At 44.8% G+C, this 15,670-nt stretch overlaps 1 protein-coding gene across 1 annotated transcript; it reads right to left on the minus strand.

The window, feature by feature from the left end:
• Positions 1-156: 156 nt before the first annotated feature.
• Positions 157-13,668, minus strand: HDAC3 (histone deacetylase 3). The gene is made up of 15 exons (XM_079983617.1): positions 13,517-13,668; positions 12,288-12,370; positions 11,615-11,757; positions 10,948-11,029; positions 10,391-10,447; positions 10,244-10,299; positions 9,430-9,563; positions 9,128-9,208; positions 8,954-9,027; positions 8,682-8,746; positions 5,969-6,058; positions 5,794-5,852; positions 4,468-4,547; positions 2,151-2,308; positions 157-1,920 (listed from the first exon to the last, which is right to left on the minus strand). Exons 1-15 carry the CDS (start codon positions 13,569-13,571, stop codon positions 1,851-1,853), a joined length of 1,287 nt encoding a protein of 428 aa, XP_079839743.1. The 5' UTR covers positions 13,572-13,668; the 3' UTR covers positions 157-1,850.
• Between the last annotated feature and the right edge of the window lie 2,002 nt (positions 13,669-15,670).

Consider the following 15,670-nt stretch of genomic DNA (forward strand, 5'->3'; position numbering starts at 1 on the left):
GAAACAGGTCCAGTGAAGGGCCAAGCATGAGGAGAGTTCTGAGGGCCAGAAAGAGAGGCATGTGGGGGCCACATCTGGTCAATGAGTCTGCTGTACAGGCTGCATGAGCGCATGTCAATGCAAGAGGCAGGGGGAGAAGGAAAGACACAAAACAGGTAAGAAAAACACCATCCTGTTGTTTAATATTTTAAAAGCATTAGTAAAATATGAGCATAAGAAAGAAAAGATCAGTTGCTGTTCTGCCATTCTACCCGCAGTGAAGTCTTCATAACACTGATGGCAAGTATCTGCAAGTACACATACAGCTTAAGACCAGTAAGACCACAGCCAAACTGAGGCACACATTGCATCAATGGCTATGTAGTCACAAAGGAAGGAGAACTTGCAGTTAATACTAGAGAAGCCTTTCAAATTTTTGCTTGCATCCAAAAAGAACTTTGTTTTTAAGGAAGTTTTGTGGAAGAGATGTTTCCTGTCCACTTCTCCCCACTGTGTGCATCCCCCCCTTACCCTGAAAAAGAAAATCCTCTCTGGGTGGTCTGGGGGACCCTCCTGAACAATATGGAATGTGGTTCAGGGGGTAAGAGGGGACAGGAAGCTTTCCTTTCATAAAGTTCCTTAAAATTTATTTAGGAACAAAGCCTCTGCCTGAACACATGCTCAGAAAGCATGATTCATTAAAATATGTAAAGGGTCACAGAAGGGAGAAGCTCAACAATGGGAAGACTTTCCACAACAACATAACCATCTTTGGCCCAGGTCTCTCCCTACAATCCATGTAACATTTTTTTGAGAAGCAACATGACCTCTATGAAACCAAAGGTGACGTCAGTGGAAAGGTCACTCTTGGGGGTACACTTGTACAAAGGTGCACAATCCAGCGTTTCCCAGCCTTGGGGTCTCCAGCTGTTTTTGGACTACAGCTCCCATCATCCCTAGCTAGCAATACCAGTGGTCAGGGATGATGGGAATTGTAGTATGAAACCAGCTGGAGGCCAAGGGTTGGGAAACCCTGCACTAGTGTGTGAATGTAATCAACACTCATGCAAAACAAAATTCTCCATTGACAAGGGGTTTTTTTTGGATGCCACTTTGGTACCAAGTACGCAGTGTTACCAGAAGAAATATTAAGAAACAACACCCACCCACCCCCAGCCTTCTGTCCCTCAAATATCCCACATGGGTAAGTTTTTTCAACATGCCCTGATTTTGAAAATGAGCTGCTACAAAAATAACCTCCTATGAAGAAATCTGTGCTAAATGAACCAGCATTGTTGGGTCAGCCGCAAAACTGACCGTTCCAACCTCCATTACTGGCTCAGCAAAATATTAACCATTATCCGGTTCTCCCTTTTATCTGATTTACTTTAACATGGGACTCTGGTTGGCTTAAAAACTGGCAAACGACTGACTTTTACACTGCAGCTTTTTTGGGATTTAAAACCAGCTGCTTCAGCAGAACACCTCACATACACAAACCTGTTTCAAAAGAAGTCAGAAGAAATGTCCAAGTGCAACAGTGCTTCTTGTTGTCTGCAAGGGAGACAAAGTCACTGCAGAATGAGACCCAACAGCTGGTCACACAGCAGTGAAACAGACTTGTGTGAACATGAAATTATGAAATTCTTTTTCCACAAACAGTGGCAAAGGCACAGTCTCAAGGGATGGGAAAGGCTCTGGGAGGACCATAAACCTCTCAATGTCTTTTGTGCCCCAGTAATTGCATGATTCAGCAGTCCTGCTGCCATCACTTAGCGACAGGACAGAGGCTTTCCACTGGAACCCGCTGCATCCTTATAGCACCACCATCCTGTGATTTCCACACTGTTCACACTCCCATGATTCAGGCATCATATCTCCACATCACTTTCTTTATCGTTATCATGGTCACCATCGTAGAACTCATTTGAAGCCTCCGGCCTGCAAGACAAGTTAACACAGGAGGAGGCCAAAAATTAAGCACAGACACTGTAAACCTGCCCACCTAAAACTGAGGCAAATACATGCTTCTGGAAAACAGCAATCTAAACAATAAGCAAAAGCTCAAATCAATGTAGTGTTGGTTCTGGGAGGCACATATCATAGTTCCTCCAGTTGGGCTGGGGTGCAAACACGGGACGCTTCTACTTGAGGAATAAACAGAAACATGCCTGCTGTAGTTCTCCTCAGAACCTCTCTCTTCAGGATCAGGCTCATCTGGGCGATCAAAATTCAGCAAATCAGAAGGGACGTCATGGATCTGGACACTGGGTGCATGGTTCAGCATCTTCAAATTCTCAAATATAGTTTGCCGAATTTGATCTAAGTACTGGTCAGAAGAGAAGAGGGGGGAAAACAGCAGGTCATATCATAGAGGCCTTCAGGTATGAAAATGTTTATAAAGTTCCAGCCACCACTCCTGCCTGGCTGTCAGAAATGCCAAGGGCACTAGATTTTCTCTTACTGCAGGAGTAGAGAAGCCATTTGGCCCAAGGGCCAACAGGAACCTGTCCAAATTGCCAGGGCCAAAACAAAAGCAAAACTCTTAAGGGAGTGGGAAGCAAAATCCCGCCCCCACCCCCACAAAACATGTACCAGACACCAAGGACACAGCACTGCCCCTCTTCTCCCCCACCCTCTCTCTCACAGAGCACTCCAGAAACAAAATAAAATTCCTCTCTAAGGAGCAGATGGGTCCTTTATCTAGGTCTAGGATCTTGGTGCTAAGCACAGCAGCACTAGGTTTAGAGATAAGCCCTCTGCCTACTCCTTCAGAGCAAAAGGCAGCATTTCCACCCACTCAGAGTTTGTGTGGGGTACAGAAAAATGCTGCTTTTAAAATCAAAGAAGAAACAGAGAGCTTATCTCCAACCTAAGAGCAAAGATAGGAGCTCCTTCTGCTGTCTTTTGTCTCTCTCAACGGGGCCATTGCTAATCTTAGCACGGTGACACTTGTAACATAAATTAAAAATCCCTTTAATTGTCACTTATGACATCAGGTGATTACCATATTTTTCGCACCATAGGACGCACCGGACAATAGGACGCACCTCGTTTTAGAGGGGGGAGAACAAGGGGAAAAAAATCTCCCCTTCTCTGCCCAGCGCCCCTTCAGCGAAGCGGCAGGAGGCGCTGCGCAGAGAGGGGGAGAATTTCCCCCCTCTTGTTTTCCCGCTCTAAAACAAGGTGCCGTTCAGGCGGCTACCTTGGAAGCCTGGAGAGCGAGAGGGGTTGGTGTGCACCGACCCCTCTCACTCTCCAGGCTTCAGGTTCCTTTCGACCTGCTCAGGGCAGGTCAGGGAGCAGCGGAAAGGCGCAGCGGAGAGGCTGCTGCCATAGTCGCGCGTCACCTGTCCAGCTGGGAGAGGGTCGCGGGGCTATGGCTTCTTTTGCCTCGCGCGGCTATAGAGGCTCCTGCCATAGCCGCGCGTCACCTCTCCAGCCAGGAGAGGGTCGAGGGGGGCTTCTTTAGCCCCACGCGCGCTCTCCCGGCTTGAGAGGTGACGCGCGGCTATGGAGGCTCCTGCCATAGCCGCGCATCACCTCTCCAGCCGGGAGAGGGTCGCGGGGCTATGGCGTCTTCGCTCCAAAGGACGCACACACATTTCCCCTTCATTTTTGAAGGGGGAAAAGTGCGTCCTATAGAGCGAAAAATACGGTAGTAACGATCTGGATGAAATCCAACAATGTGAAGTCCATGTAATATATTAGGTACATTTGACAGGCAGTTCATAGAATTAGAAAGGCAGTGCTCAGTATATTCCAATTTAGACAGGAGTCACACTCCTCTTAAAATATCAAGATTGCAGCTGGGTGGTCCTGCTTGATCTTGGTGTCTTCTACGCTTATGAGAATTTTTTATTCTCTTGCTTATTATGCTGCTCTAAATATGCATTTTATAGTGGACTTCCTTTAGTAATGTTTTCTTTTGAAATGGTCAAGATAATTTTTTTCCTAACTTGGCTGTGTTAAATGTGCATTTTATAGCAGACCTCTTTGGTAATGTTTTATTTTGAAATCTTTTAAGATAATATTTTAGTTTCCTGTTGCTTTGAATGTATACTTGACTTTCTTCAGTAATGTTTTATTTGATGTTTTAATGAAGGTTGTAAACCATTTTGAGATTTTTTTCTTAAAAATATAAAGCAGTATAGAATGAAATTAACAATGATAATAATAACTATTTGCCCAAAATGAATTTGCAGGTTCAGAATGATCCCAATCACTCTTACTCAGGCATAGGCAAACTCGGCCCTCCAGATATTTTTTGAGACTACAACTCCCATCATCCCTAGCTAACAGGACCAGTGTTCAGGGATGTTGGGAATTGTAGTCTCAAAACATCTGGAGGGCCTGCTCTTACTGCTTGGAATGGGCTTTGGGAAACCAGAAGCACCAATGCTGCAACTTTTGAAAATGTCAAGGCAGAAGACATGGTGGGAGGCTAAAGCAGAGCTAAGTGAAATATATATGGCCAAAGTTACTTACCTGCCTCGAGTTCTGATTTTCAATTCGAGTGCTGACATCAGGGTGGAGGGTAAAGTCTGGAGCAAAGTATTCAAAGTACTCTGCATAGAGACAGACAATTAGTGTGGATACATGCATACTGATGTTTATACATTTTAAAATAAGAAGGAAATCCATGCACAACCCCTTTCAAACAACTCTACAAAGCCCATGCAACAACTAACTGAACAGCAAGCTGCAGCTCCACTCTCCTGAAGGAGCAATCTCTCTCAGTGCCTTGGCTCCCTTTATGTAAATTAATGAAATCAGCTGATTTTCCAGCTGCTTAGAACTGATGGAAACATAGAATCAAATTCTGCTTCATCTATGAAGCTTTAATGCCATCAAACCAACAAATATCTTTCTATGAAGCTTTAATAGAGAGTCAACACAGGGACACCCCATTTCCACTAATCTTTACTATTTGGATTGGAATTTGGTTATAGCAGAAGTACATGATAAATGATGGTCTAGGCAGATGCTGCTTCTTTCACAACATCTGTAGTATATTTTAGAGTCTTTAAATGGATAATAAATATTTTCAGTCAGTTTTCCGGTTTGAATAACGCAGAATTGTTGAGAATCAATATTGATGAGCAAATGTAATAACCACTGACAACTCCAAGTGGAAAAAGTAACAGGATTAAATAATCTGGTTTAAAATAATTTGCCTCCAATAATTAGAAAAGCATAGGCAGATATGAAAAGGGTGGCCAAAGGTTGGTAGCCACCTCCACCATGTAAATCTGCTTAACCCTCATATTTTCAAACAATCTGAAAGATGCTGTTGGAGAATTACAGATTAACCAACCACAACCCCCAACAAATCATGCTGAAGAATTTGGATGAAGTGGATATATCCCTGCACCCAGCCCAACCCAGAGACACTGCCTCTGTTGGCAGGGCAGTTCCACCAGCAAGAGGTTCCCCACTGTATCTGCTGTAACAAGGGGCACAAGCTACCACTGGCAGCGTTGTTAGCAGCAGCCAATAGTAACCCCCAAAAGGGAGTGTTTCAGGGTAGAGGTGGGCTAGAACCCAAATCAGCCGGGCTGCTGCCACATGATAACAAGGGGCCCAACCAGGACCTGGACACCGATATAGTGAGCTGACATTTTCCTCTGCACACCACACCTGCCCTGGCCAGCCCATGCAACAAGGTTCTACAGGTGGCAGCGGCTACTCCATGAAGCCTTGTCATTGCTTTTGAACTATCCCCCTAAGTTATCTAGATACTAATAACTTGGGGAAACGAAATATGCTACAAGTGACATCAGTGACGTTTGAACATGTAGGTCCTCAACTTACCACTATATGGAAGCTCCTCACTAATTGCTTCATCTACAAGTAATGATGTTTCATAAGTCCTAAAATGAAAGGCAGACTACAGTGAAGTCTTCCCATGACACAAACCTGTGCCATTTTATATCCAAGGAAGGTGAAGCCCCAACCCATTATCAACAAAAGCTTCCAGAAGACTCACCAGCACCGGGCCACATTGCGAACTGTGTAGCCACCTCCTCCTAACACCAGGAGGGGTAGGTTGAAACTCTTTACATATTCTACACATTCCCTAGGATTCAAAGTTAGAAAATTTAGAAATGAATTCCTCTCAAACTTGCTTACATTCATCTATGTGTTGTACATAAACCATCCCCCTTCATATGGCTACAAATAGGTTTTGGAAAATTTACAATTAACTAACAACACAGGCTCTGTTTACTCAGGTGTAGGCTCCTGAGCGCGTTAAAAGTGGGAGGTTTATTTCAGACTGTGGTCAAAAGCCCAGAAAAATATATGCAGCACAAAGAGTAGGTGTCAACGCTCTAAAGTCCTAAATATTGAAAAGATTGAGTAATGTATATTATGTATAAATACACACAATAACTTATTCTGAGCTAAATGCTGATCTTTCATTACTGACTTCAAAGGTGAAGGTTGGAAAAAAAAGTAAAGAGCCTAGGTAGGTATGTACTATTAACCCATCAGTACCACCTCAAGGTAATTCTTAGTATAACTGTGGGAGGCATACACAATTAATAAAGAACAACCAAAACCTGTAAACTCTCTGCTTATCTTGTCTTTGTGAGAAAGCAGATAATTGTGCAGGTGTGCCTTATAGAACACACCTGCTTACAGAGGGGGACAACTGATCCAAACGTGTTAACAAAAGTGTAACAACAATACCATCAATACTAGGTAAAGGTAAAGGTACCCCTGCCCGTACGGGCCAGTCTTGCCAGACTCTAGGGTTGTGCGCTCATCTCACTCTATAGGCCGGGAGCCAGCGCTGTCCGCAGACACTTCCGGGTCACGTGGCCAGCGTGACAAGCTGCATCTGGCGAGCCAGCACAGCACACGGAAACGCCGTTTACCTTCCTGCTGGTAAGCGGTCCCTATTTATCTACTTGCACCCGGAGGTGCTTTCGAACTGCTAGGTTGGCAGGCGCTGGGACCGAACGACGGGAGCTCACCCCGCCGCGGGGATTCGAACCGCCGACCATGTGATCGGCAAGTCCTAGGCACTGAGGTTCACTACTACAAAGCACCAAATCAACAAAGTTTGACCTAACACTACATTATTGCTCAGAAAATCAGAAACAAATCCTCATGTGCCAGGATGAGAATCAATTCTCAGAACGGGGAGGGGGAGAGACAGGGTTTCAGACTGCTAACTACCAAGGACCAAAAAAGATGGGACACAGAGATACATTAATGCAGGGGGTCGCCCAAGTTTTTGGAGCAGTGGGCACATTTTGAATTTGGGGAAAGTGCCTGTCACAAAATGACTGCCGTTGGAGCAAAGCACAATTAGAGCAAGTACATGCACTGTTGTTTCCCCCTTCCAGACCTCATGCTTATTGTAGGAAATAAGCTGTGTCCTGCTTGTGGAGATCACATGGCAATTATTTCACACTATTAGGAAAATTAAACAAGGTGGCGCCACACACACACACACACACACACACACACACACACATACACACACACACAGACAGAGAGAGAGAGAGAGAGAGAGAGAGAGAGAGAGAGAGAGAAAGAACCGTCTCTCACACACACTTCACAAATGCCTCTCCCTCTCCACCCAAGTGCATCTTTCCCTCACTCAAAGCACACATTCATCCGTACTTCTTGTTCACATACGTGTTTGTCTCTCACAGACCATATGCACAACTCTCCCCCTTCCAGCTCTCTCTCATACAAACACAACACTACACATGCATTTCTCATCCCTCTGCTCAAGTACATCTCTCACAATTACAGTGGTGCCCCGCAAGACGAATGCCTCGCAAGACGAAAAACCCGCTAGACGAAAGGGTTTTTCGAGGCGCTTCGCAAGACGAATTTCCCTATGTGCTTGCTTCGCAAGACGAAAACATCTTGCGAGTCTTGCGATTTTTTTCGCTCCCCCCCTTTTCTAAGCTGCTTAGCCGCTAATAGCCGCTTAGCCGCTAATAGCGCTAATCCGCTAATAGGGTTGCTTCGCAAGACGAAAAAACCGCAAGACGAAGAGACTCGCGGAACGGATTCTTTTCATCTTGCGAGGCACCACTGTACACGCAGAACCCCTTCAAGGGGTGAAGCTAGTGGACACCCCCAGCTCCACATTAACTGGCAGGCAACAAGCAAGCAAAGAGGATGGACCACTAGATGAGCAGAGAAGCAATCCCTGTCACTTCTCCCCACTCGAAAAGCAACCCCTCAAAAGCAACCAGAATGCAAGAACAAGCCTTCCAGCTTTGCTTTATTTTTAACTGAAGAAACCACAACGGCTCTGATTTTTATCAGACCAGCAGCACTGTTTTTGCAATATAGTTCTTTCACCATAGCAAGCAGCTATTTAGCCTATATCAGGAAATAAATATAGTACACCTGCATTTTTCCACTGTGGGGGGCAATAGCAAGTTCATCGGAAAGCAGATTTTACTGAAGCAGAACAGGTGGAGGTGTTAAACTTTTTCTCAAACTGTTTTTCAATCACACACATACCAATTAATTGCACTGTGTTTTTCTGCTGCAGGGCTAACAGTCGCTTTGTGGGAGGGCTCAACCTCTCCCTCACCCCTCCAGCACCACTAGTCCAAACAAATGTGAAGCTCCCACAGCTGCATTAAAGGGTAAAAAAGGTGGGAGATCCAATCACATCCGTTTCAGTTCCAATGTGCCCTTTTACTCAACTCATTAAAGGGACTCACCCATGTCCTCTTATGCTGAGGTTAAAGCAACCAAGACGATCACAACCTAGCGAGTCAGCACCACACTTAATGGAGGCAAAGAAGAAGAAATGAGGAGAAAACAACAGTATTGGTGCACTAGCTACTGATTATCCAAAACACTCACAACAGAATATCAGGAACGCATCTCATCCCAGCCAGCCCACCTATCTCCCAACCCTCCCCCCACTAGTTCAAAGGAAATGCAAGTCCACACCCATGACTCTCACTGCTTAGGTCTTCCATCCTCTTACCTGCAGCACTATGCACGTGGGCTGATAGAACTCTATAACTTGATTAATGACTGGTTGGAAGAGGTGTTTGTAACCTTCAAAGAGAAGACAAGACTCTGCTGTTATAGCTCCTCTGCTGCAATCTGCACAGAAGACAGAATATCCAGCAAGGGCCAAGAGAAGCCTCCCACTTACTTTGGTCATCAATGCCATCACGCAAAGGTACGTTCAGACAGTAATAACGGCCACTCTCAGCTCCCACTTCGTACATGTCACCTAGCAGGTGAAAGTGCAGAATTCAAACTTTGATTTTTAAAATAGGTTACTACCTAGCTAATCCATAGCCTCAAGAAATCCCATTTCCATTTTTAGCTAACCACTGGAACATCCCCACACTAATGTACCTATCCTATATCTAAGCACTCTGCAGGTATCCAAAATGAAATCTGTATTGCATCTTTAATCCAGCTTATAATAAGCAATAAAAAGTTTTTTACCTGTACCAGGGAAGAAGTAGTTTCCATATTTGTGAAAGGACACTGTCATGACACGGTCTGTCAAATAAAAAGCCTCCTGAACACCATCTCCATGATGGATATCTATGTCAATGTACAGTACACGTGGGTGATATCTGTCAGAAACCCAAAGACATGTTAGAGAAGCAGGTGGAAGCTGGCAACACCAGGGTGAAATCCTGTATCCAAGCTGCACAGCCACTCCCCTCACCCAGTTGCCAATCCAAGTTTCTTACTCACCAAAAAGGTGTATTTCATGTCGTAGATCAGAAAGGGAAACATTTGTATGTAATTTATAGTTGGGTAGCAGAATGGGATTGGAGACAAGCAGGTAATGTGTTTAAATTATCTGTAAAGCCAGACTGGAGGAGGAGGAAGGAATAACTTAGTCTTCTTGATGAAGGGAGCAATGCCAAGTAGTGGAAGCCAGTGTAATTTATGCCAGTTTAAGTTAAGCAAGCATAAAGTGCACCAGATCCAAACCCCATTCAGGGTGGGGTTTTCAAACACAAGACTGCACCAAAAAATGCCAAGCCAGGGCTTAATTATTGCATTTCTTAAACTGGAACAAAAAAGTGCAGGTAGGAAAGAAGTGTACCACATCTGGACCAACTAAACAAGAATTATCACATTATGATCAAACACTTGAAGAAGGTTCAATGGGAAGGGAATGGGAAGGGCCACCAGCACCAGAGAAGCCATTTAGACACACAATCTCTAGTGCAGCTCCATTATGCCATTTACAGCACCACCAACTCCCCCCTCCGCCTATGCACCGCTTGCCCCAACTCCTTACTTGAGAAGCTCCAAGATGCCGATCACAATGTCATTGACATAACAAAACCCAGAAGCCTGAAACACAAAAAAGGCAAAAGTGAGTCAGTGAAAAGCATCTAAGTTTTCTTTACCCTCCAAAGCAAGGAAAGTAGACTTGCCTCATTACCTCAAACTTCTTGGCATGGTGAAGACCTCCAGCCCAGTTTATTGCAATATCACAGATCTAAGGACAGAAGGAGGACATTAGCTCAAATGAAAGAGGATTATGCTGCCTTAACAGCAATACTTACCAAGGGATGATGAATCCCTATATTCTAAGCTACCCCATTCACTCTGCTGACTGCCTTTGCAAAAAAACAACAACAAACTGTTAAGGCTATCTGAGTTATAGTTTTGTACCCATGAGAGTATTTAGCATTTATACTTCCTAGCATTCTAAGCACTTCATTGCACTCCTCACAAAAAAACCTGTAAGGTAGGTCAGAATTAGTACCTCCATATTGGAGATGGGAGGCTAAAAACCACCAAGTGAATTCATGCCCGATAGGATTTGAACTGGGGGGTTCCTGAGCACCCCACCATGCCATATCAGATATCATAAAGCTCCCCCAAAACCAATGATTATGAATACCATTTTAGTTGCACAAAAAAATTACAGAGCAAATTTTAGAGCGATCTGGTTGACAGCAACTTAAGGATGTGAAGATGACATCACCTTGTTACCTTATTATTCAGTTGTGTTGCTCCTTGCAATGAAGCCCCAGTATATCGAGAACAAAATTCAAACAGCCCTGGGAACACTGGACTACGAGAGAACACAAAATTACACTTAGTTCAGGATAACATGGCAGAAACTTTCCAATCCAAAATAGCTATTTGGGTATGGAAGATCTGACCATATCGCTAGATGTGAATAAGAAACACAAGACAGGCAAGGCAACGTTTTTGTTTAGCAGCCACAGTTGAAATAGGAGTGTGCAAGTCGTCTAATATTTAAGAACTCTTAATCTGCAAGGGTCCATGGTTCTACTTGCCAAGACAAGTGCCTATCCCCAACAAACATGACAAGCCCTCAATCATCTACCCTTCTACATCCTCACATATATTTCCACATGTAAATCTTTATGTTTCTAACCAAACAAAGACATTATCTTATTTCTTCTGTCATTCACATCTGTAGTAGATTTATTTAGCAAAAATTTTAAACCACTTGATTATATGCAGAACCCCCAAGTTGTTTACAAAAAAATGAAACAAACAATATTGCAATGAAAGACCAGTACTTTTTTGTTCGAGCAGGCATTTGGGACCTCTGTAATATCCACCCTGCCCACACCACACATTTTGGGTCCTATCTACCTGATGCATCTAGAAGGTATGCAGCACTTACCAGTCATCCCCCACATTGAAAGCATTGAGGCTCTTGGTGAATCCTTGCATGTTATTTGGAGACACTCGCTGAAGGAAGTCAATGTAATCTTCTGAATGAAAGCGGCACATATCATGCTGAGATGCTTGATATGGTTTAAATACCTGCAAGAGAAATTTATCCCATTCAGGACTGAATTCAACAGCAGAGCAAGGCTGTACAGCCATCAAACTCAGAGTTCCAGTTTACACTATCCCTAGTCAGACTTCTATATTCATGCTCAACATGTCAAGTGAGCTGCTGCAGTTTTATGAACTTAATGAACAGAGCCTTCCTCCCAGACCTGAAGCTGCAGAGGTGGATAGGAATTGTCCTGGCAATTGTGCAGCAATTCCCACTCTCAAAGTTGGGTATCACAGCCAAATACGTAACAATTGCGGAAAAGGGAGGGGGGCTTTCTTAGCACAAATTGGAAACGGGAAGGTGAGAAAACTAAAATGCTTTGGCTTGGTGGCAAAGTCAATAAAATTGCTGAGTCCTGCCTCCAGTGATTCCACACTTTGCGAGAGGCTTTACATGTAATGTCTGCAGATTCTGAAATATACCTACAAAGGAATGGATAAAAATATCCTAAAATAAATATTACTGCCTTGAAACCAGGAGCTGTCTTTGACCCAGTAAATGCAATGCTTACAATCATCTTCTTATAGAGTCCATAGTGCAGAACCAGGCTGTGGGTCAGTGCCAAGCGATGAGGCTTCATGGGATGTCCCGCTCCTAACACAATAAGAAAGAAAGAAAAAAAACACTGTGAAATCAACATCCCCATACCAGAAACAAAGGTTCATTAAGACCTAGCTCATTACTAGCACTTAGAGAAAGAAGTGCAACCGGAGATAAAAGTAGTATTGTGGGAGAACATTATGCTGATACATATGAGTCCCTTATAGCAGACGTATAGCTCCATTGATTAAGGTTTACATGGTTAAGAGCAGTTGAGTGAAGTACTAATTGGTTTCATTCCTTGTCTAAACACATAGCCTCACTACATCTTATCATAAGGTAAAGGTAAAGGTAAAGGTACCCCTGCCCGTACGGGTCAGTCTTGACAGACTCTGGGGTTGTGCGCCCATCTCACTTAAGAGGCCAGGGGCCAGCGCTGTCCGGAGACACTTTCGGGTCACGTGGCCAGCGTGACATCGCTGCTCTGGCGAGCCAGAGCCGCACACGGAAACGCCGTTTACCTTCCCGCTGGTAAGCGGTCCCTATTTATCTACTTGCACCCGGAGGTGCTTTCGAACTGCTAGGTTGGCAGGCGCTGGGACCGAGCAGCGGGAGCGCACCCCGCCGCAGGGATTCGAACCGCAGACCTTTCGATCGGCAAGTCCTAGGCGCTGAGGCTTTAACCCACAGCGCCACCTTCCTAAATTAAATAAATATAGGTTCCACATAATGTATGTATGGTTGCTTGGTGGTGTATGGTTTTTGTTTTGGTTCAGTCAAAATAGCCTTTCAATTTCCACCACCCTCACAGGCATGCTTGGTTAGGAACACAGGAGAGGGCCATCTTGGGGGCTTCTCCCAGACTCCCCCCCACCCCCTAAGACCGTGATCATGAGGACTATTAATTTACTTATTATGACTATGTCAAGTGGGGACTCGGAGCTGAAAATACAACCATGAAGAGGCAATTAAACGACTACAGAGTTAAAACTAGATATAAATCTAGAAGATATAAATCTAGAAGATTTAAATCTAGAAGAAACCTCCGAGACTGGAACTCTGGCTGCTTATTTTGAAAGCGGGGGCTGTTTTCCGAAGGGCGGAGGCAGCGGGCCCCTCGGCAGCAGACGGCCCGCTCCGCTCGGCCCGGCAAGACCCGACCTGCGGCCTTTTCCGACCCACCCCCGGCTCCCCTCGCACCGTAGTGGAAGTTCCCCACGTCCGGGTCGTAGAAGTAGGCCACCGTCTTCGCCATGGCAACCCCTCGCGGAACGGGCCCGCCGAGTAACGGGCGACCCGCGCGCTGCCACGCCGCCAACGTCACCACGCCGCCGACGCACACACGGAGGCTCCGCCCATAAGTGAAGCGCAACCCCGCTGGCTCGCTCGCGCTCCTCCTGGCTTCTCGCCAGGCCGCTCTCGCGAGACCCAAAACGAGAGACCTGGCTCTACGTGGGAGGAGCCTGGGCGGAGTTATAGCACAACTTGCTCTGCCTCCGTCGGTCGGGATTGGCGCGTCGGGAATGAAAGGAAATCGTGGCTCCGCCCCTCTCTGCCCTGCGCACGCGCACAGGCCGCGATCTCTGCGGCGGTCCTGTTTTGAGCCAGCTGCAGCGAAGGCTCAAGAAAAGGAAACAGAATAGGAAGTAATTACATATCTGTCGATATCGATATCTGTTTATAGATATGTATACGATTACTAAAGGTCCGGAGAAAGAAGGGGAAACCTTCCATTTTATTTATTTATTTCTTAAAATGTGTACTTCTTGATTGTGAAAAACCTCAAAGCTGTTTACAAAAAGGTAAAATCAAGAAAAATCCACAACTCTGCTTTAAAGCATTCAAACGTTAAAATACCAAAGCAGATTAAAATCACTTCCAACTTTCTAAGCAGCTGGGCAGGCTTGTCTAAGGCGCTGAACGGAGTACAGTGAAGGTGCCTTCTTGATCTCAATAGGCAGGGAGTTCCACAGTGCAGGCGCTGCCACACTAAAGGAGTATGTGGCAGCTGCGGTCATGGGTCCTTATGTCCACTAAATGTTTGCTCCCAGAATAATACCTAAAACAACAGTGAGCAGCAAACCTTCATGTGTGGCTCTAATACTACAGTGGTACCTCTGGTTACATACTTAATTCTTTCTGGAGGTCCGTTCTTAACCTAAAACTGTTCTTAACCTGAAGCACCACTTTAACTAAAGGGGCCTCCTGCTGCTCCCGGAGCACGATTTCTGTTCTCATCCTGAAGCAAAGTTCTTAACCTGAGGTACTATTTCTGGGTTAGCGGAGTCTGTAACCTGAAGCGTATGTAACCCGAGGTACCACTATATATGAATTTAGGTGTTAGTAGTAACACAAAGAATTTTCCCAGATTCAAAACCACATTCTTATTTACCTGCAACACTTGAAAGAGACCCCTTGCTTTATTTTCATATCACTACAGTATAAAATCTCCTATATGTGCAAGTGTGTGAAGAAAGGAGAACAGAAAAGCAGGATAATTAGAAAACGGTAGGATAGCTTTCTAGAGAAATGAAGGCAGGTGGGATGCATTTTTTTAAAAAAGATGGAGCTATAGATCAGGCACCCCCAAACTTGGCCCTCCAGATGTTTTGGGACTACAACTCCCATCATCCCTAGCTAACAGGACCAGTGGTCAGGGATAACGGGAATTGTAGTCCTAAAACATCTGGAGGGCCGAGTTTGGGGGTGCCTGCTATAGATAAACCTGGCTGGCTTAGGGAAGGTGGCGGGAGAGCTCTTATACCCCATTAGAGCATCACTCCTCCCTCCCTAAGCCAGGCAAAAGAGCTTTTAGGGAGCTAGCCTAGTCCCCCAAGTCCACTGGCCGCTCACCACTGCTGAAAACAAAAAAAGAAAAGTGTTTTATTTAGCATTGCAAGCCTACATCCTTTGGTTGGGCTGTCTTCCCCAGAACTGCTTTCCCCTGATAGAACATTTTGTTTCCTGCTATCATTATTGTGGTCCTGTGGACCATATGCATTTCCTGAAGGCGTTTCATGCAACCCATATATAACAGTTGAAATCTTCCTTCACTTTTAACTATATATGCATTTATAGCGTGTGTCTGGCCATTGTGGAAGCAGTCATGAAAACCAGAATTAACCCTCATCATTTCACATCTATATAATGTTACAGAAAAACATTTAAAAGGATCAATTCACTTTTTTATTTTGCATTTGCATTGGTTTCAAGCAACAAAGCATAGAACAAGGATAACAGCCCTCCAGCTATAGTTAAGCATCTAAAACAGTTCTTATTAATTTGCTTAATATGGACACACATGATAATACATTAGCTGTAGCCCTTTTCTCTGGCCCAGAAGTGCCACATCAG

This window comes from Podarcis cretensis (assembly GCF_951804945.1).
Source record: "Podarcis cretensis genome assembly, chromosome: 7".
Taxonomy (NCBI): domain Eukaryota; kingdom Metazoa; phylum Chordata; class Lepidosauria; order Squamata; family Lacertidae; genus Podarcis; species Podarcis cretensis.